The 23903-nt window shown below is 38.1% G+C and overlaps 1 protein-coding gene across 1 annotated transcript; it reads right to left on the reverse strand.

Annotated features, from left to right (window-relative positions):
• Nucleotides 1–213: 213 nt before the first annotated feature.
• Nucleotides 214–23640, reverse strand: SQLE (squalene epoxidase; the record flags this gene model as incomplete). Its single annotated transcript, XM_082675099.1, has 11 exons — nucleotides 214–502; nucleotides 1202–1289; nucleotides 2957–3053; nucleotides 3516–3658; nucleotides 8061–8156; nucleotides 9988–10159; nucleotides 10240–10353; nucleotides 11286–11382; nucleotides 12864–13044; nucleotides 19588–19840; nucleotides 23350–23640. 11 exons carry the CDS (start codon nucleotides 23638–23640, stop codon nucleotides 310–312), a joined length of 1725 nt encoding a protein of 574 aa, XP_082531225.1. The 3' UTR covers nucleotides 214–309.
• Nucleotides 23641–23903: the final 263 nt, after the last annotated feature.

Raw genomic sequence — 23903 nt, forward strand, 5'->3', positions numbered from 1 at the left:
CCCACAATAACTCATCCCAAATACTGAATTCAAAAGACAAACTGCAGTTCCTCAGTGTTAGCACTAATTTACGGTAACAATCATTTCTTTTACATATCTATCTTATTGTACCCTTCATTTGAAATTGCAAACTAAAGTATATATTTACATGTTTATATACAAATAACTTCAAAAACAAATTAATCCCAATCTTGGTCCAAGAGTTCCCACTTTAAAAGAGGTATAGTACTGTGCTATGTACATCTCTTCCAAGTCTCTTCAGACTTGGCAAGTTCCCAGTATTCATTCACAGATGGTTCCCCTTTAAGCTTAATGAACCAAGTACTTCATTTCTGAGTAAATTAGAGGAAATATTACAGAACACGCTCTGTACAATACAGCACCGCTACTGAAAATGGCTCGGGGTTTTGTAATCCAAGGTTCTGATTTAAAGCAAAAATATGTGGCATAGGCTGCAACGGCAAAGAAGTGTCCGATTAAAACCAGAGGATTAGGAGTCAATCTGTAATAAATAGGAAAGATAAAAAGTATATATATATAAGTAAGACCTGGAAATGAAAGTTGACTCATAAAGAGGTTCCAATTATGTATCATCTGTAAAGGTAAACACACACTCCACATTTTAGGGGACTTTATAAGCTTGCATCTGCCAACTAAGGGACAAATTAAAAAATTTTTTTTCTTACAAGAAACTACTTAGACTTCACCCCTGTCAGAGAAGCCAGTACCTCCTCTTCGTTTATTAAATTGTCTGTTTTGAGCTGTTTCTCTCACTAGTCTTGAGATCTCGGTCTGAAATAGCTGGATTGCCTGGCTTGTTGAGTCTAGATGTTTCAAAAGATAACAGTGTTGACATTCAGATAGCATACGAAGGGGAAAAGTCTTAAAGAATTTCATTTTGCAGACTTTCCAAGAATAATTCTACGTATGTCTGCACAATCAGAACTGTTACTGAGTTTCATGAGTCCCAACAGAATTAAATTCTAAGTATAAACTTCTGTTGATCATGGTTCCCATAGAATCAACCCTGTTTCCTAGAGCAAAAATGCAGCACTAACTATTGCCTGTTTTCATTTCTCTGGGCTACGTTTTGTTTGGGATGCTACTGGATGATAAAATGGCGCTTGCAGTCACTCATAAACCCAACTGTCCTAAGAAAACCTGGAACACCCGTTTCCTCTGTGTCATTGAAACAACTTACACAGAAAGCAGCCCAACTGGACCAGCAACACATTCTCCACCAAGTTTGAAGTAAAGAAAACACGCTTTTCTTAGTTGATGTAGGGAATCTAAAATAAAAGTTAAAAATTACTCCCGATCAAATTATCCACACATTTATGTTGGGTATTAATGAAATGTCAGAAAAAAATGAATGTGTAACATTTATTACACCTTACAGATAATTTCTAAAAAATCTAGTGCTGGCATTTCAGCAACCCAAGATTTCCTTTAAATTTCATAAGTCACATTACACATAGTAATTTAAGTGTGAATAAACTTTTTCTGCTAGTAAATAATTACTAAACATGCAGGTCTTAGAAGTTAGTTATTTAAAAGCTATTTCTTGACTGTGTTGTAAATTCATTAAATGATGCAAACTACTTTCTTGTAAACACTTTTCTTATAAAAACACAGTTCTAGAAACCAGATTCCCAGTCTCTAAGATGCCTGATCCATATCTCTGAGCAGTAAATTATCAAGTAAAAAGAACAGCTGTGAAGAGTAATAATGCCTTATATGTGTACATTTTTTATACTTCTCAAAATAATTCATTAAACCCTCACAACATAATATAATCAATCAATAACCTTTTTAATAGTACAGAACCAGTGTTCTTCTCAAGTATGTCTAGATTGTTCTTCACAAAAGATGAAAAAGGGTACAACAGGTAACGTTTTACTCCAATAAAGCTCATTCCTCCTCCACTATTTCATAACTTTTTTAATGTTGTTTTGTCAGCAGATTCAAACTCATCATGTACGAAACTCAAGAGCTTAGAAAAGCTTAGAAAGAAGAGCTTAGAAACACTCCAAATTTAGTTCTTTTCTTGCCCAACCAGCCACTGTAACTTCCATGCTCAACTAGCAAAAGAGATTTGCTTGGCATATCACAGTAAGTTGTCTTTTCTTTTAGCAAGAACGATGGCTAGAGACTCTGCAGGAAGTATTTGTACTGTATCATCCTTTGTAATCAGATCACCAAAGCATAGACCACTAGGGCCTCAGCCAGGTCATAGAAATAGCTTTGTTGTAAACACCTGAGGTAATGAGATTCAAGTTATATTTATTCTTGAAAACCTAAAGGTCTAGTTTTACTAACCTACCACTCACTAATTTGTACACGGCCATGGTTGGGAGGTGGCACAGATGCCTTTTCCTCCATTTCTACCACTGTTTCCGCTTAGTCATGTTTTCCTTAACGTATAGATTGACCATCACCTCATATGGAAACAAAAACAAAAGTGTGGGAATATTTCTGCTTGTGCACTTTAACAAAATCTAGGCTTGATATGAAGCTCATATTCATTTTACAAAATACAACTTTGAAAAGAAATTAAAACTAGTGTTCAGGAAGAAAAAGATTAACAACTATATTGCCTTTTAATTCATGGCCAGAAAGATCTTCCATCACAGTCTCATGCATTTGCATAAGATTTGCATCGCAATCTTATGCATCTGATTTGGACCAGAGGGGTGAATAATGACACATTAGTGAGGTATTGCTATTAAGGCTGTCTCCGGAAGCAACAGCCTTCCACACAAAGTGGTGGATACATGATGATTAGAAAAAGTCTTGCTCAAGGGCTGAGTCAAAAAGGACTACCAACTTGGAAGTTAGCAAACTCAGGAAACATTTCTAGTTCTGGCCTAATCACTAACTTTTTTGTAATTAAGTTCCCTTCCTGTGCTAAAACCCTGCACTTCAGCAATATTCTTTTAAAAATATCTGCACTTACCATCTGTGGCAGAAAATAATTCATAAAGAGCCTGAGCAAGGATATTCACAACAAAGGAATGAGACGTTTTTCTTGTCCAATAGAATGATTTTTTGGCCTGAAAAGGAAAAAGATCACTTATTATATGGTAAAGGGAAGGAAGAAAGGGAGAGAGGGAGGGAGGGAAGAAGGAAGGAAGGGTAAGGGGGGAGAGGGAGAGAGAGAGCACAAACTGATGTTTATAATCCCCTAAACTGATAGTTATCCTGAGGACTGTTGTACAGTAATTATGCCTTGTTCAACATTTACACACCCACCAAAAAAAAAATCTCCAGAGCAATGAGTTACATCTCTGAAGCTAAGTGGCCCATGTAATCCAATGTTATATAATATCCAAATACAGAGATTCTAAAAGATTCACAGGTTACAAGTCAAGTTCTTAATCCTGAACAAGACTGCTTAAGAATCACTACTAAGGACCAGGCTCCTAGGTACAGACCTCCCCTTCAAAGCCCCATTCCTCTTAGGCCCCCCCAAAAAATCGGTTTTGTGACATTTTTGTCAAAGAATAATATCTTACCTGGAAAACAGCTGCATCATCATAAAGGTCAGGGATACCCTTTAGCAATTTTCTCCATAGTTTTATATCATTAAAAACAACAGTCATTCCTCCTCCAGTAAGAGGATGCCTCATGTTATAAGCATCTCCCAAAAGAAGAACACCTATAAAAAGAGAGAAAGTAGATTATAACATCATCCTGGAGCATCCTTTAAGACAAAAAGACTACTCTGGTAATTTATAAACATTTTGAATGTGAGCTAGTAAATGAGAATGTGAAAATACAAGGGACTAAATCATGACTAAAATTTATTCAGGCAAAAATTCAAGAGTTGATTCAATTAATATTTATTGGGTAACTAATATGTGCCAGACCCTGGGGATACAGTGAGAACAAGAACATGGTCCCTGCCCTCAAGAAGCTCACATGTATGGGCTTCCCTGGTGGCGCAGTGGTTGAGAATCTGCCTGCTAATGCAGGGGACATGGGTTCGAGCCCTGGTCTGGGACGATCCCACATGCCGTGGAGCAACTAGGCCCGTGAGCCACAACTACTGAGCCTGCGCGTCTGGAGCCCGTGCTCCGCAACAAGAGAGGCCACGATAGTGAGAGGCCCGTGCACCGCGATGAAGAGTGGCCCCCGCTCGCCGCAACTAGAGAAAGCCCTCGCACAGAAACGAAGACCCAACACAGCCAAAAATAAATAAATAATTAATAAACTCCTACCCCCAACATCTTCTTTAAAAAAAAAAAAAAAGCTCACATGTGACCCTAAGATTAAGTCAAACAATGTCAAAATATTTATAAGGCCTCTTCCACGAAAAAACAAAGAATGTACAGGCATCCATGCATAAACAGCAAGCCTTCCACAAGGGAAAAAAATCAAGAGGTCGTTGACGTTTCACAGTAATATTTGCTGCCAGCATGTTATAGAGAGATGTCTGTATGGTTCCAAGGGAATAGGCAGATATTCCAAAACCATCAGAAGTTAATTTAGGAGAATAAGCCTTGATTGAATCTTAGCTGAAAATTAGGCCCCCTTAAAAACAAAGCTACGGAAGCAGAAAGCTCTGCACTTTGACTCGAGATACACCTCCTGACCAAGCTCCTGACTAAGGTTCCCATCAGTTGTCAGCCTGGCTAATGACCTATGACTTAGAGGGACAGTTAAACAAAGTATTTATTTAATTTTGTCTCTGAGAGAAATAGCCAACCATAATAATAGTGGCAAGGTGGCAGAATTATGGATAACTTTTTTCTGTAATGTCACAATATACTACATTTATAACTAATTATAGAATACACATAATATATATTAATTTATGAAAAGGTATATTCTAAATATTAATCCAAGTTTTTTATGTATTAGTCTAATACCTTCACTAAAAACCACGAACTATAACCAGCTTTTATTCCTCTTTCTCCATGGAACATTCCCAGTCCCACCAACTAGGATATGTTCTCACAGCATGCTGTTTATATCAGTTTGGCACTGGCTTTCATTCTGCTTTGCAGTATAGTTTGTTCACATGACTGGTAGTTTATGATGCATGTTTCTCCATAGCAAATGATAGCTGTTTATGTTCAGGAGCCACAGTATATCGACAGCTCCCGTTCACACCTCTCCTCAGGGCTCCACACTCCTGTTTTCAGTGGGGCTCCACCTGGCCATTCAAATGACCTCCCAGCCCTTCACACTATGTCCAAAAGTGAACTCATCATCTCTCCACACTTCCCTAAACTTACACACTTTTTCCTGTATTTCCGATGTCAGCACATAGGTGGCAAAATTATCTAAGCCTGAAACCTGGGATCCATCAAGAGACCTCACTGTTTCTTACTACCATTAATCACTGAGTTTCATGCATTCTTCATCTTAGATGCTACCCAAATCCATTCTCTACCTTCCATTTTTATTGCTACACCCTAGTTCAGGCCCTTCATCATCATTTACATGGAATAATTAAATAGCCTTACTATAGGCTTTAGTCTGGACTTTCCTCCAAACCACCTTCCACAACATATCAGAGTAGTATCTTTGAAACAAAACTCTAGTCATGCCACTACCTTGTTTAAAACTTTTCAATGAACTATTAGAACTAATAAATGAATTCAGCAAGGCTTCAAGATACAAGTTAAATATGCAAAAGTCAATGTTTTTCTATACACTAGCAATGAAGAATCTTAAAATGAAAATAAGTCCACTTATAATAGCATGAAAAGGAGTAAAATACTTAGGAATAAATTTAACAAAAATGTGAAACTTACTCTCTGAAAACTACAAAATACTGTTGAAAGAAATAAACTCTTAACATTTACAGTCAAATTTTGACAAGACTGCCAAGGCACTTCAATAGGGAATAGTCTTTTCATCATATGGGGCTGGTGCAACTGGATAACCACATACAAAAGAAGCTGAACCCCTTCCTCACACCATACATAAAATGTAACTCAAATGAATCAAAACACCTACATGTAAAAGCTAAAGCTATAAAACTCGTAGAAGAAAATATAGGAGTAAATCTTCATGACTTTGGGTTGAGCAAAGACTTTACATATGACATCAAAAGTGACAAAAGAAAAAACCAGATAAACTGGACTTAATGAAAATTAAAAACTTCAAAGAACACCATCAAGGAAACCAAAATGACAATCCATGGAATGAGAGAAAAACTTTGCAAATCATATCTAATAAGGGATTTATATCTAGAATAAAGAATTCTTAGAACTTAATAAATTTTTAAAAATTTACCCAGTTAAAAAATGTGCAGAGTCTGAACAGACACTTCTCCAAAGAAGATACACAAATGGCCAATAAGCACATGAAAATATGTTCAACATCATTATCCATCAGAGAAATACAAATCAAAATCACAGTGAGATATCACTTCACATCTACTAGGATACTATGAGCAAAAAGGCAGATAATAACCAATGTCAAGGATCTGGAGAAATCGGAACCCTCATACATTGTTCATGGAAACGTAAGATGGGTCAGACACTTCGGAAAACAGTTCGGCAGTTGCTCAAAGCATTCAACAGAGTTACCCTAAGACCCAGCAATTCAACTCCTAGGTATATACCCAAGAAAAATAAAAATAAACGTCCACACAACAACCCATACACAGGTATGAACCAAAAGTAGAAACAACCCAAATGTCTACCAATTGATGAATGGATAGTCAAAATGTGGTACGGACATATCCATACATGGAATATTACTTGGCCATAAAAGCAAATGAAGGACTGATACATGTTACATGGATGAACCTCAAAGAAGCCAGTTACAAAGGATCATATTATATGATTCCATTTATAGGAAATATCCAGAAGAGGCAAACCTATAGAGACAGAAGGTAAATTAATGGTTGCCTGGGGACTGGGAGGAAAAGAGGAGTGACTGCTAATGGGTACAGGGTTTCTTTCTGGTGTGATAAAAATGTTCTAAAATTAATTGTGGTGATGGTTGCATAGACCTATGAATATACTAAAAAGTAGTGAACTGTACACTTTAAATGGGTGAACTATATGATTTGTGAATTATATCTCAATAAAGCTATTATAAAAGAGAACTTTTCAATGACTTTCCATCGTCTATAGGATTAAAACTAAACTTTAAATAAATATCTTACCTTTCTACCACTCTGACACCTATCCTATGCTCCAGCCATAGGAAGCTACTTGAGTTCACTTAAGTGCCACCATTTCTCGGCCATCCTAGCTTTTGTAGATGTTGTTCTGCCTACTTAGAAGTTCCTCATCTCTCGAGACCTCCCTGGTGGCACAGTGGTTAAGAATCCACCTGCCAGTGCAGGGGACGTGGGTTCAATCCCTGGTCCGGGAAGATCCCACATGCCACGGAGCAACTAAGCCCGTGCACCACAACTACTGACCCTGCGTGCCACAACTACTGAGCCCACGTGCTGCAACTACTGAAGCCCGCGCGCCAAGAGCCCGTGCTCCACAAGAGAAGCCACCGCAGTGAGAAGCCCGTGCACCGCAACAAAGAGCAGCTCCCGCTCGCCGCAACTAGAGAAAGCCCGTGGGCAGCAATGAAGACCCAACGCAGCCAAAAAAAAAAGAAAAAGTCCCTCATCTCACTGTCCACCTGATGAGCTCCCACTCACCCTCCGTGCCCCAAGTCCAGCTTTGTTTCCAGAGCAATGTCTTCCCTAATCACCCTTCCCAGTTCACAGGCTCCCCTCCCTGCCTTGTACACCCCACCCCTTCGCAGTGAATCTGGGGTACCATGAGTGGGCTTTCATTACAGCATTTATGATCAGTGTTCTGAAATTATATCTATATCTCTCACTAGAAAACTGCCTTCTCTAGATTAAGGACTGTATTTAATTAACTGTTGTATCTCCAATAACTAGAACAGTGACCTATATGTACTGAATATTAAATAATAGATATAAAACTAATTTTAGTATTACTAATGCATTAATCCACAGTAATCAAGTTTCCGTACCACATGTTACAAATTGTACCACATACATGTCATTTGGAGTAATGAATCTGAATATTTGGAATATCTTTTATAAAATCAGTCCAATAAAATAATACCTCGTTTGTTTACTGGTGAAGAAGGGAGGAAGCTTGCTGGCATCGACCTCAAACGAGAATTCTGAGTGGCTTCTAGGAATGGTTCTTTGAGGTGATCTGCAGTAAAGCCCACCCCACCAAATAAATGGTTTATAACATTCCAATTTCAAGTTACCACATTTTCTTATCAAGAATAAACAAATACCTGCTACACATCTGTTATGGTTGTTACATATATTCCTTGCGAAAAATCAAGAACTAATTATTACTAAAATTGTTCATTAAGCACCTAGTTATTCAAGCTAAGGAATTACTAAGGAATCTAAGAGAAAATTAATGTAAGTAGATAAACATAGAGCTGGGTGAACCAGAAAACTTCAGGAAAAGTGAAGCAAATCCAGATGAGATGAGACAGGGAGAAAAACCACCCACCTCTCTTCCAAATGTTAAATGCTAGGTATCATATATTTAACGCCTAATTTACTGTCACCACCATATTCTATAAGATCAGATGAAATATACCACCAATTCACAAACAGCAGGAGGGTATGTACAGTAGAAAAAGGGTAAGGTGTATAGAGCACTACCTTTCTGAGCTTTAGTTTCTTCATCTAGAAATGAAACAGTTGGATTAGCTTATCTCTGAGATACTTCCCAGTTTTAAAGTTTTGTGCTTCTACCTGCATAGAAAATAAACTTTCTTTTCATACAATTCGTAATCTGGGAATATAGGAGCAGAATGCCTATGCTGAAACTATTCCTTCCTACAATGAGTAGAATTTCCATAACTTAACTAATTTGAGCATAAAATTACACAGGGCAGTCTGCTGCAACTAAGTTTCGGACTGGGGGGAAAATATCTATATAAAAGAAAAAAATGCTAAAACTATCACATTATTAACTATCCTTTTCCTAAATATGCATAACTCATTCTTTCCATCTGAAAGCTTAAAAAATGCCTTAACTGAGTGAAAATGTATTGAAGTGCTGAAAATGTCATTGTTAAAAATCTAAATTGGTCCATGTATACCTTAATTTCTGTTAATATTCCATTAATTATTAAATAGAGTGCTTTCACTTAGTTTAAAAAATAACTTTGCAAAAAAAAACTTTGCTTAATTTAAAAAATAACTTAAAAAACATAATATTTAAATAAAACGTACTCATACCAAGGATAATGTGCTATTACTATAATCATATCATAACTGGCAAGCAGGGTTTCCCTTCAATTTTATCAATATTCTTAATAATTTGTTTATATTTCTTTCTTACATCTTCCTATTCTCAAAAAATAATAATTTTAATGAGTGTTTTACAAAGATGTCTGAAAGACCCCTTATAGCCCTCATGTTCTGAGGTCAGAGATGTATGAGCTAGACAGACCTGCTTTCCACCTTGGCTCTGCCACTTACTAAAGGTTTGTATTTGGAGAAGCTAAGTAACCTCTCTGAATCTTAGTTTCCTCATCTGTAAAATGGGGATCATGATAATGCCTACCTCATAGGGTAGTTGTGTAGACATTCAATTATGTTTGTAAAACACCTCTTATATGGTAGACATTCAATATATGGTAGCTATCATTTCTACAAAAACCAAGCACAAGAAGTAATTAAGTGTAAGAGCTATTTCAAGAATTCACATACCTAGACTGCTATCCAGACTACCTTAAAAAATACCATATATGCCACTATTAATGATTATTCAGAAAACTAATTATTACTAAGAAAAAATACATTGAAACTATTTTTTTTACTTGGAGATTTTTTTATGTGCTAGTTTAAATAGTTCATTCAGCTCCAGTGTAGCTGACTGGATGAATTTTTCACCTGCCATCCTTATCTTTGGCCTAATTTAGACAAAGCTTCAGTGAGAACTGGAAATGAAGGGCCTTTTGTGAGACTTGCTTGCAGACAGTAGATTACAATGGCAGTGAAATACTATTTCTTACCAGGTAATTGTGGGTAAATGTTTTCAGTCATGTATTCTCTTAAATTCCTTGGCATTTCTCCTCGGACATCAACAAGTACTCGAGTTTCATTAGGTGAAATCTGGTAGATGAGAACTGGACTCGGATTAGCTAAAATAAGTTCAGCATGATTTGCTTTAAACTGTGGTGCATTCTAGAAAAACAAATAAAATATTTTAATAATTTTCAAGTTTCAAGTTGCTTTTATTTCCTACAATTGCATTCCTATGGTACCTTCATAAGGAAGCCAACAAAATGCGAAGAAACGGAAACTTTATTGGCGACCAGGTTTTTCCTGAACTTGGAAAAAAGTCCATCTGCAACAACGGTCAATGGAGCATGGAGTTCCTACAACAAAAACAAAGAATACTCAGCTAAATGGTTAGAAGTACACAGTGAAAAGGACATTCTTTTAAAAGGTACATGAACAAATTTAAATACATTATGGGGCATTACAGAGTATTTGAAGATAATGCTATTGAAGGAGCTGTTACACGGGCTGAAGGTAATGCACGACCAATCTTTAGAGACCCTTCCCCTTGAGTCCCTGAGGATCACCTTCCTCCAAAGCCCTACCATCCAAACCATCTGAGATTAAGCTACTTTGATGGACACTGGGGGAAACTGCTACAAAGCAAGCACAGCCCATAGAGGATTGAATCTCATTACAAATTCCAAGGACTAACCACATTCTTTTATTCTAGAATTTTCTAACTTCACATAGTGCTTTCAGTTAGTGGCTAGGGCTTAGAAGAATTTTTGTACATGTAGATGTATGTATTTATATTATCTTGTAATTGCCCCCATTAGAGTATAATTCCTAGGACGTGGTTACCCTATGGAGCAGCCGGGAAGAATCAACAGATAAGCCTTGGACTTTCTCTTCTTTACTAAACCAACAGGAGCAAACTATTTTATTCTGCTATTTCCCCAGACATTCTCTTACTTTTTGCCTTTCTTACTTAAACAATATTTTATTCTAATTATTTCTTTTATGCTGAGTCCTTCCTTTTTGCATCTTCCAGTTCCCCTCTGCTTCTCTCCTAGGGTACATTTCTCATTTAAGTTTTTAATACAGTTAAAATCGTGGTGTTTGTTTCTGAAGTTATTTGAACAGCATTCTGAAGTGCTCTAGAGAACAATGTGTTCAATTTGGTGCAGAGGGCTTAGATCTTGGTCCCTTTGATGAATAATAAATTGGTGAGCCTACTTTTTTAAAGGAGTAGGAGAAAAAGAAAATAAAAATCTCTTAGGAAGAGCTAATATTTGATATATCTCACCTTGATGTCTCCAGTCTCTTTATCCCTGTACTGAACTCCCATCACAGCATCATCTTCTTCTAGTAACTGCAGCACAGTGCCCTCAATAAACTTTGTGCTAAAAGATAAATAAACAGAAATAAATTCTCTGGTAGCATAACTGAACAATTTAAATAAGGAATGAAAAATTCCCTTTTCCTTATCTTGAGTTTACCCATGTAAACTGGACACACATGTACATAGAAAAAGGTCTGGAATGACGAAAAGTAAAAGGATCATTAACGGATTTTAGAATTGGTGTGGTTTCAATTTTCTAATTTCTTTCTTTTTTAAAATTTATTTTAATTTTGGCTGTGTTGGGTCTTCGTTGCTGTGCGCGGGCTTACTGTAGTTGCGGCGAGCGGGGGCTACCCTTCGTTGAGGTGTGTGGGCTTCTCACTGCGGTGGCTTCTCTTGTTGCTGAGCACGGGCTCTAGGCGTGCGGGCTTCAGTAGTTGTGGCACGCAGGCTCACTAGCTGTGGTGCACGGGCTTAGTTGCTCTGCGGCATGTGGGACCTTCCCAGACCAGGGCTTGAATCCGTGTCCCCTGCATTGGCAGGCGGATTCTTAACCACTGTGCCACCAGGGAAGCCCTTAATTTTCTAATTTCTTAAAATGGAATACATATTACTAATGTAATGATTTTTTTAAAAGCATTTTAAAAAGTAACATGAGGTTTTATCTCATTCATTAAAAAATAAAATACATGCAGAAAAATTTTACATACCCACACAAATTCATACACGGAATTGGAACTTATCTACCAAATTATTCAGAGTAGTTACTTCTAGTTAGAAGGATCATGGATAATTTTTACAATCTTCTTTATATTTCTGAGTATTTTTCCATTTTTCTACAATGAACATATTCTACTTCCATAGATATCAAATTCTTTCAGTTCTAAGAATAATCCACTCATTTCACTTGTTTTGTCAACACTTAAGCCTTTGCCAATGACATGAGGGTTCTCATGTTTAAAACTTAAACCTCCATTATAATGCATAGGGCTAGAGACAAATATAAGTTAATAATTAAGAGAAGCCCTTTAAAAATTGTGAATCATTATACTATACACCTGTAACTTACATAATATTGTACATCAACTATAGCTCAATAAAAAGAGAGAGAGAAGCAGCCAGTTCTGTCAGTCTAGGTCCTTAATATGAATGGAACAGGGATCTTCTCTTGAAGTTCTCTAACCTGACTTTTAATAAAAAGTACCATAACCACAAACCCCAACTCCCAAATGGGCACATATGAACTTAAACCTTAATTACAACAACTATATCCTCTAAATTCCAACCACATAAAAGATCACATATTTAGTCAAAGGAAAATTCTCAGTAGTTCTATGTCATTCAAAGGAAGGTTATCTATATGATACTCTTAACAAAGGCATTGAAGAGCTAACAATCTTCTAACTTATGGTTTGTTTTAGTATAATAGCTATGTTCTAACCCATACCCAAACACTTATGAAAATGTATAAAATAGTATTTGTAGGAAGGCCAAGTTTAAATGTGTTTCTTTAACATCATGTATTTGAAGCTGTAGTCTTACTTGGGCTCGGCCATAGCTGCTTTCCGGAGACTCATGATGAACCTTCCATGATGGAAAGCTCTTCCACTCTGCACATGACTGTTTTCTGACAGAGGGAAAGGAATCTGAACCTCTGATTTGCTCTCCTGATCATGAATTATGTAGCCATTTACAACCTGGGCATCAATACCTTCCACTGTATCTGCAAAACAATTCAGGTCAAAAAAATCAATTTTGTAATATACCCAGAGTTACACTAGGCACCAAGAGGACATGGACCATTGAAAATGAGTTTCTTTGTTCATAAAGCTATGATACCAACTGGAGAACTGGACATTACTATAACTATTTCAGAAATCTTAATGCTTCTGGAAGACAAGTCTTAGCAAATTCATAATATCACAAAAGGTAAATATTTACATATAAAATTCATTCATTAAAATTCATAGGAAAAATATTAAGACCCTAACAATAATGGGTAAAAGTGTATAGATGATTCACACTAAGCAGTACAGAAACATTGAACATATCAGGAAAAATGTTCAAAACTTGATTTAAAAAAATCAATGAAATAAAACTGAAACAATAAGACACCAAATCTCTCAAAATTGCTAGTGAGATAAAGATAAAATGGATAAATTTATACATTACTGGTCATATTATAAAGTAATAACATTTTAGAAAATAAGTACAGCAATAATTATCAAGAACCATGAAGAAGTTAGCATCCTTTGATATAATAATTTTAGTCTTGTAATCCATCTAAGATATTCATCCTAAAGATATAATTCATATTTTTAATAATTATTAAAGGTATATACAAAAACAGGTTCACCACAGTGTTACCTCTAATAAGAATAACTGTAAACAACCTAAATATGAATCTAAGTTAGGTAAAGTATGTTATTAAGTATGAACTGAGAAAATACTATGTACAGGCTTAAAATTATGCTAAAGAATGGTTAACAGTATTGGAAATACGTTTCTGTGAAAAAGTGGACTTTAGCATGTATATTAAAATAGTCACATAATATATATTTAAATACATTAAAATATATTAGGATTAAGTACATTAAAATAACTTCATTTCTGATGAAAGGAAAACTTTTAAAATTTAAAACTTTAAAAATTGTTTTTATAAAACAATTTTTATCACACATCTATGCTAAGATCAAAATAAATCAGTTTCTGATATGCTTTTTAGTCACACTTAAAGTCCAGTCAGGGACAAGCTGGATGAATACTTGTCACACATCTGACCTAGGACCAAAGTAAGTTAATTTTTTGGTATGGTTTCTAAATTATTCCAGTTAAAATTCATTCAGAGAAAAGTACACATACATCCTAAAAGCTTCCAGTTAGCAGTGTATTCACTTTGGATCTCTTTGCCAGTCTTTACTGACCTAAATGTTTAAAGCCCATCTAGTATTTCTACTTTTGTTTTGTCAGCTACTGAGATAGCTTGTTTTTCTTAAGCCATAATTATATTATGGAAGAACTTTAAATGCTAAAACTGTCCAATTTAGAACACAACAGACAATGTGAAAAGTATATAGACGATGTGAAAAGTATATAGTAGCACAGTAAAATTTTTCCTTGGGTAAATTATCCTAAGTCAAGTATATAAACAAGGTCTAATTTAAGATTTCTTGAAAAATCTTTCTCTCTCTTTCTACTTTATTGATGAAATCAAACATGACAGACTTTGGCACTTTTACTTCCTTAAGCAGGCAGGAAGATGGCACCCTAAACCTTAATGAAATTCAGGCTTCACGAATACTAGATAGTTAATAACTTTGAAGACAGTGATGGGACTTAGAGCTGTCACTAACTATTAACCATATAGCCCCAATATTAGACTACTACTATCAACATATCAGATAAACTGGCATGGAAAACTCTTCCACATTGAAAAATGCAGAATTGCTGTCTATGAAAAGGCAAGCTAAAAAACAAAACCAACAAAAAAACTGCATATGCAATAAATGAAAAGCAACTTCAAAGTCAAACCAGTGAGCAAGTTTTAAAGGCAATAGCATAAGGGCATCAGAACCACAAGCCTAAAAGGCTGGAGTTATAAGGGCCACTCCTGGATAGGAGGTAGGGGCCCCCACAGGCAATGGACATTGGAACTTGGCACCATACGTAAATTTCTTGTCAATACGACAGAGACCAGAAAAAATCAATTCAACGCCCTGAGACATGGCATGGAAGTAAGCCATCTACCATAGGCCATGGGTGGAGTCATCCATAAGAAATCCAATCATAACTTTGTACCATGACCTGGTGTGAAGTCTGAACCTCAAAATGAGTATACAGTGCATAATAAAATAGGTATCACTTATGGAAGTCCAAATATAAATCAGAGTCAAGGAGTAAATATAACAAAAGACAAACAAAATTTATGACATTTTATTTAAATACACTCAAGACCTAACTGAATGGAGAGTATACCACATTCATGGATAGGAAGTCCAAGACAATTTTTCTAAACCTGAGCTAGACATTTAATGCTATTTCAGTCTTAATCTTGACAGGGTTTGTTTTCATGGGAATTGAAACCTGATTCTAAATTTTATATACAGAAAAACAAAAAGGCCAAGAAAAGTCAAGATAATCCTAAAGAAAGTGAGGTGAGGAGGAGGTTCCCCACTGGATAATGAGACTTATTATAAAGATACAGCATTTAAATTATAATGTATTCATTTGAAGAGTTCTAGATATTAAGCTTAAGCCAAAGGGCAATCAATTCACTTATTAAAAACCCACACACCAGGATGGGTCAGTCAGTATTATATTAAAAGTCCACACTCCGAAAAGTAACTATTTCAAGGGCTTCTATTATCCATAGCTCATCACACCTGAGGGGGAACTGATAGCATAATGAATGTTAAAAAGGACTCTTGCTATGATAGTAAAGGTACGCATGATGCGTGGACTGGCTAAAATACCTCAGTGGCTCCCCTCCCTCTTGCACGGCTCTCCTCACCCTTACATGAACTACCCATAAGAACCCATTGAGGTTTGCTGCCACAACCTTGGACATATCCCCTGAGGCTGGATTTCTAAATGATTCTAAGTCCAGTCATTAGTCTGAGGGCATTTCCAGTTGCCTGATGTTCAACGATAAAGGTAACAAAATCCTGTCTCAGGATACTGTCACATCTGCCTCAAGTGACCGTCTCATGAAGGGTGGTGGTTAGGAAACTTAAAAGGACAGAGGTGGACCTCCCTTCCTCACAATGCACTCTCTCCACTTGGGTCCAGAGCCCTGCAGTCTTTTGCTTTTCCTCCTCACCTGCTCCTTCTCGGTCGTCTTTCTTGGCTCCGGCTCACCTCATTGACCTCTATACGTTACAGTACCCCAGGGGTCGTCCTGCACCTCTTCTTGGCAATGTCATCTAGTCTCATTTAAATACCATGACTCCTCTCTTTCTCTCATCCCTCACATCTGATCCATCAGCCGGTCCTACTGACTCTTCCTTCCGAAGATAAATATATTCCCAGAATGTGACCACTTCCCCCACCTCTACGGCTACGACCCTAGTCCAAGCCAACAACTCTCACTGATTCCGCAATAATCTCTAACAGGTCTCCCTGCTTCTGACTTGCCACTTTATGATCTACTCTTTTTTCTACACAATAACAAGAATATTTTAAAATAATATTTCTAATCATACTTCTAAAATGTGAAATCTAATAACTCCTCTTCTTAAAATTCTCCAGTGGCTTCCCTTTGGAGTAAAAGCCAAATCCATATAGTGGACCACAGTGGAATCCAGCCCCCATTGCCCATCTGACCTTTTCTCTATAACTCACACCACTCAAGTCAACACGATTCTCCTTCCTTGCTCTTCAAAGAGGCCAGGCTCACTCCTCCCACCAGGCTTTTCCCCTTGATTCTCTCTCTGCCTGGAGAGAGAGTCCTTTCCTCCAGGTAGCCCTAACTCCTTCACCACCTTCAGTCCTTTACTCAAATGTCATCTTCTCAGCGAGGCTTTCCCTTCTCCCACTTCATTATTTAAAATTACACGCCACCCTCAACTCCCTATGTCCCTTTTCTGATTCTTCTCTAAAGCCCTTATAACCATAATATATACTCTAAATTGTATTTATTCATCTTTTATCACCACGCTCTACACTAGCAACTAGAATTTGTGCTCTATGAGGGCTGGAATCTTTGTTTTGTTCACTACTGTAGCCTCAGCACCCAGAACAGTACTTACAATACGGCCAATGCTTAATAAATATTTGTTAAATGAAGCAATGAATGTAACCCCTTTAGTCGCCCCTCTCTCAACTTTACCTTCTCTGTCACCACACAAACATGCTCTATCTAGTATCAAAATACCCCTCCTTTGGGGACTTCCCTGGTGGCGCAGTGGCTAAGAATCCGCCTGCCAGTGCAGGGGACGCGGGTTTGAGCCCTGGTACGGGAAGATCCCACATGCCACGGAGCAGCTAAGCCCGTGCACCACAACTACTGAGGCCACACACCACAACTACTGAAGCCCACCGCCTAGAGCCCGTGCTCTGCAACAAGAGAAGCCACCACAATGGGAAGCCCGTGTACCACAACAAAGACCCAATGCAGCCAAATATAAATTAATTTTTTAAAAAAACCCTCCTTTATCCTCACATCTGCATCTCACCTCTGCCGTTTCTGTATTCTGTTAGAGAAAAACTCCTCGAGAGTAGTTCTCTAGTCTCAAATTTTTAATCTCCCACTCACTTCAGTCTAGGTTTCGTCTACACAACTCCACCAAAATACCGTCAATGTCACAAGCAACCTCCAAATGGCCAAATCCAATGGCCCTTTCTCTACACTAATCTTACCTGACCCTTCATTAGCAAACCATGACATGGCTCCTTTCCTTTCCTGATACGTACCCGTCCCCTCCAGCTAGAAACATTTTCCTCTCTTGGATTAAGGACACCAAACTCTCCTGGCTCTTTTCTGCCACTCTGCCGGCTCCCGCTCAGTCTCCCTGGCAAGCTCCTCTTCTTTTACCCAATCTCTGAACATCAGTTTCCCAGGACTTGGTTTATTCTGTCCTCTCTTTTCTCCCTGCACACTCTCCTTAGCTGGTCTCCATCACTGCTGTGGCTTTTATGTATTACCAATATGCGGACATCTCTGAAGTGTCTACTCCAGCCAGCTCAAATCACTCACTCCTCTGCACTCGAGATTCATATATTCAACTTGACATCTCCACTTGGATATCTCAACAGGTCTCCCAACTTCCTCCCAGTGCCTGTTCCTCTCCAGGTCTTCTTATCAGCAAACAGCACCGCCATCTACCAGTTGCTCAAATCAAAACCTAGGAATCATTTTTTAATACCCCCTCTCTCATACCTCACATCAATCCTTTAGTAAATCATGCCATTCCTGCCTCTTAATTTGGTCATGAATCTGTCCACTTCTCTTTACATCCTCTCTACCATACTAGTCCAAATCACCATCATCTGTCATTTGGACTTAGCAATGAGCTCCCACCAGACTCCTTGAGTTGACTCTTGCTACCGCACCACCACAGTCTTGGAGGCTATTCACCACACCATATCCACACATTCTTTTAAAACAGCTTTCTACAAACTGCAGGATGTGACTCAGCGGTAAATTGTGAAGTGACTTTCGAGCTGTGAATTGTACACTTGGGTAAAATCATGACAAGTATTTAAAAAGTAAAATTTCAGTCTGATTTAGGTATGTTTGTAGGTACTGAGTCAGGATGTAAGGTGTGTCTGTCACTGTGAGTAGCTGTCAAAGGTCTGAAGCCCTTATAGAAGCGTAAACAGGATGCTGTCATATTCCTGCTCCACTGCCTTCAAAGCCCTGCATGACCTGGCAGCTGCCTACCTCTCCAACCTTAATCTCAAGCCACTCTCCTTTCCCCATTACCCAATACTTTCTGGCGACATCGGTCTCCTTTTCAGTTCATTGAATAAAATAGCAAACATTCACACAGTGCTTACTACATACCAGGAACTGTTCTGAATGCTTTGTCTTTATGAATTCAATTAATCCTCTTAAACGATGAGACAAGGACTGTTTTAAGTGTGCCAGTTTTACAGGTGAGGAAACGAATACACGGGAGGTTAAGTAACTTAGCCAAGATCACACAGCTTTTTATGTATCTGAGGTGGTAGTCAAACCCAGGCAATCTAGTGCCAGAACCAATGCTGGTAATTACTACAACGTACTGCCTACCCTACATACCAAGCCAGCTCTTCTCAGTTCACAGCCTGGGCCTAGATTTATACTTTGATTCCCAAGAGTAGATAGCTGATCTGTCTTGTTCACCGGTATAGCCTTGGCACCCAGTACAGCACCTCATGCAAAGCATACAGCAAATATAAGTATTTCCTAAATGAGTAGTGTTTAAAAAGCACTGGGTTAATGGATGAATGATGCTTTAAAAAAAAGGTTCCGTAACAGGTACATCATATGCACTCTACAAATGATAGTTCCCTTCACCTTTCACTAAATTTCATGTCCTCATTCTGGTTTTCCAGTCTTCAATTTTGACCATTACAATGTTTTAGCCACTTCATTTATCTCACTAAGGCTACTTCATATCTCCTCATGCTTATTTTCTCCTTTGCTCTCATTTTCATGCAAATTTGTTGGTAAATGAATAGAGTAACTTTTATACATGAAAATAAAATGGAATACCTTTTTACCAGTCATAGCAAGGAGTGCTTGCTTATGCCACATAACTCCTAAAAATCACTATGAACCTACCTTCAAGACCCAGGTCTTTAAGGACATGATAACCGCCTGGCTGCAGAAATTCTCCAAGTATCCTGTCAGGCTCTTTTAAATCTCTCTCAATTACCGTCACCTTTCTTCCATCTCTGGAAAGCACTGCCGCCAAAGCAGAGCCGAGTACACCAGACCCCACGATGATAATTTCTGGATCATTTTGAGAAGATATCAACGTAGAGGCAGTTGCTCCTATTAAGGTTGTTTCTGAAATACTGGTTCCTTTTTTGCACTGTTTTAAAAAAAAAAAGTGAATTATGTAGCCACATTTGTTATCTTTAAATCATACTACTACTATATAGACACACTGGACATTTGCATCTTAGGTAAAAACTATACCCTAAACATTATCAAACCAAATGAACTGTTATGTTTTTAAATCCAGATCATATATAAAAAATGATATCAAAATATTGGTTAAACAAAAACGTATAATAATATCCCAATAAAATTAAATGTGTATTCCATCATTCAGACATATTTAGAAAATGCTGTCACATATTTATAAATCCATAATAGGCCAAACATAAAAAATGTTTACAAGGGGCTTCAAAGACTTACAGGGAAAATTCTATCATTAATTACTCAATGCTTCAAATATATACTGAGCATCTACCAGATGCAAATCATGTACAACTTTTTTTTTAATTGATTTATTTATTTTATTTTATTTTTGGCTGCATTTGGTCTTCATTGCTGCGCGCGGGCTTTCTCTAGCTGTGGTGAGTGGGGCTACTCTTCGTTGCGGTGCACGGGCTTCTCATCGCAGTGGCTTCTCTTGTTGTGGAGCACGGGCTCTAGGTGTGCGGGCTTCAGTAGTTGTGGCACACGGGCTCAGTAGCTGTGGCTTGCAGGCTCTAGAGCACAGGCTTAGTAGTTGTGGCGCACGGGCTTAGTTGCTCCGCGGCATGTGGGATCTTCCCGGGCCAGGGCTCAAACCCGTGTCCCATTGGCAGGCGGATTCTTAACCACTGCGCCACCAGGGAATCCCATACACAATTTCTGATATGACTTCATGTTGCAAATTATTCAGCACCCTGTAGATATTTCAACAATTCATCTTTATTTTCTCCCTCTGGATTTTCATCTGAAAAATCTACCTTAATCTAAAATCACTTTTATATAACAAAAAGACTGTCAAATCCTGGCTATTGATCTATTGAGAATATTTATCGTAAAATTCCAAGAGAATAACTCATTCTGTCCCTTGGGATTCGACCTGTTCACAATTTTAGTCCTTACATATAAGAATATATTTAAAAAAAAAAAAAAGAATATATTTAAATTACCTTCCTTTCCCCCTATCCTGATACTCTTAAGAGAGCCTAGTCAAACAAGTGGCCCTGCAGTTTAGGAATAAGGACAAACATTAAACCTATCACTCGTTGGGCTGACAGTAAAAACCTTTACTTTGATTATAAGAAGATGAAAAAGCCTGTTTTGAGAGATGTATGCCCACTGAGCATAACAGTGCCTGTTACTTTTTTTTTAAAGAATAATTCAATATTTTTTGTTTTGTTTTTAGCCGTGTGTGCTGTACATGTGTGATCTTAGTTCCTGCACCAGGGACTGAACCCTCGTCCCCTGCATTGGAAGCACAGAATCTTAACCACTGGACCGCCAGGGAAGTACCAGTTCAATACTGTAATAAGTATTTTTTCTTGGTATGTGGATTCACAAATATGAATACATTTCAGATTCAGAGTTGCAAGGAACCATCTTCCTTGAGTTCTCTGACCTTATCGATTAAGACTAAATGCAATTTTGATGGGGTTTTAATGCCATTTTGACAGGGTTTTAATAAAAAAGGAAGGAGATAAAACCTAAAATCCTTTAGAATTTTAATTCTCTGTGATTCTAATATTCATTCAGCCTGTATAATGGACTGGGGCCTTCCTGTCCATTCTACTTTTTTATAATTTCTCTTAGAGAAATTATCTTTTCACAATAGAGTCTACTCTTACTCTCAGTATTTCTTAATGGCCAGAGCAACTGTCTATATTTAAATTACTGTTCAGAGAGCAAGAAAAGCCCCTTTTGTCATCTTAGCCATTTGTTATTAGTTATTCTTCCTAAATTTTCCCTGTTAAACACACACACACACACACAATCCTGGAAGGAGAACTCTGGAGAAAGTTACGTCTTTCAGAGCCTGGTCAGTAGATTAGTAGCTCCCACTAATGGGAACTTAGTACTCATTACAGTCTACCAATTCCCAGGTATTTAGGAAATAAGCAGAAAGCCTGAGGTGTTCACAGAGTGGAACCAATAGTGACTGCTGGTAATCCGATTTCCTACCCCCAAATTTCTCTGTGGTATAACGACATTCCAGCCACCTGGACTAGTGCTCAGCGACCTCGAGGGACATTATCTCAGACAAAGACACCAAAGACGTCAATTTGAGGATTTAAGATTCCCTCTCCCTCCCCTCCCATTCCTCCAACCCACACCCACCCTATCACTGAATTCAGCACGACTCCAAAGGTTCCTAACGGAGACCACCTTTAGACTAATGTTAATAGCTACTATTTATCACAGTTATGAACCAGGCATTTTGCGAACATTAACTCATTCAATTCGCTATAACTACCAGCAAGGTTAGTGCTGTTCCCACCTAAAAGAGGCAACGGATCCTTACAGAAACTAAGCAATTTGCCAAAGGTCTCACAGTCAGCAGTGGTGAAGCAAAACTTCTAAACCAAGCCCCCCTCTTCTGCAAACCGTGCTGATCTGTACTGCAGATACAGGAAAGTGATGTGGATCCAGAGCCCAAAAAGAGTGAATTATTCTGTAGGCCACGCACCCTAACGTCAAGTCACTGTCGTCCCTTACTTGGCCTACTGCTGGAGTCTCTCACCCCGCATCCCTGCTTCCACTCTTGTACTCCTACAATCCATTCTCCACACAGAAACTGGAATGTGCTTCTTAAAAAGTAAAAATCAAATATCATTACTCCCATACTTAGAATCCTCCAGTGCTCTTGGGAAAAAGTATAAACACCCAAGGGCAACAAATCCGAAATGTTCTGACCTCAACAACCTTTCCCCCCTCATCTCCCACCATTGTCCTCCTCTGCTGTCTTTGCAGGGATCATCATAACTTCACGTGTATTTGAAGACTCACCTTTGATTTAGGAACATGGTTGAACTGCACACATTAGTCTCTTGATTTAGGACCTTGATTTACTCAAGGCTCCACAGACTTGGGGAGGGAAGGGTGTTTTGCCTAAAACTTTAAAACACAGCATTTTACTCTGCCAGCTCTTGCCACTGTTCTGTGACTTTCCCCAGGCAGCTGTCCCTTCTTATAAGCCGCAGACTTAACCTGCAGCAGGTTTCTTTCTTCCCAGGTTCAAACATAATCCTTACCAAAGGATTTAAATTTAAAAAATATTTTTTTCCAACACAGATGGTGATTTTGTCCTAGTGATTCACACATTTCAACTTTCATCATCAAATCAACATCCATAATCAAACCAATTTTATTTAGCATTGGCACCACCAACACTAAATGAAACAAAGGTTTTTCAATCATTCCTAAGAGCCTCAAGGATTTAGCCAAGGAACAGTCAAGAGCTTTTAAAACAAACAAACAAAAAAACCCAGCTATATGAGAATTCCTACCACAGTATCTAACCTGCAGCCTTTCGCCCTTTAAATTAGAATATTTACATTTGAGTAACCCCAGTCCTAATTTTAATATAACACACTCATTCATTTGCCCACTTGGAATTCAACCTACCCTCCTGGACCCGAGCTGCTCTTTATTTTCTGATCCAGGGGGGGATTTGGCCCAGAAGAAGCCAATGAAAGGCAAGGCTGACAGAATATCCGAGAAGACCGCGAACTGGGAGCCGCTCTGCTGGCGCCCGAGGAGGGCCCCGTTCCGGTAGCGACAGCGATAGGACAGCACCAGCCCCAGCGACAGGAACACCAGCACGCACAGCAAGAGCTCCTTGTTGGCCAGAGAGACGAAGTCTCCGCATTTCTTATAAAAATAGGTGAAAGTGGCAATGCCAAGAAAAGTCCACATGGTTTAAAGGCTTCTTCGGTGACACCGGGTCAATGTTCAGATCCGATCTTTTCTGGTAGGGTTTTGGTGTTTAGATGTTCTCCCCAAAAGGTGTTGCCAAAAGTAGCACGGGGGACCGGCCAAAGTCCAGTAAACACCGTCACAGGATTACAATTCAAATCGGACTAATTTACAAAATCACATAAAGTTAGTATAAAAGTATCAGAAGAGGGGAACGTTCTCCAGGATTTAAAAAACAGTATTTAAAAATCTCCTGCTCCAAC

This window comes from Grampus griseus (assembly GCF_964374135.1).
Source record: "Grampus griseus genome assembly, chromosome: 17".
In the NCBI taxonomy this organism is placed as follows: domain Eukaryota; kingdom Metazoa; phylum Chordata; class Mammalia; order Artiodactyla; family Delphinidae; genus Grampus; species Grampus griseus.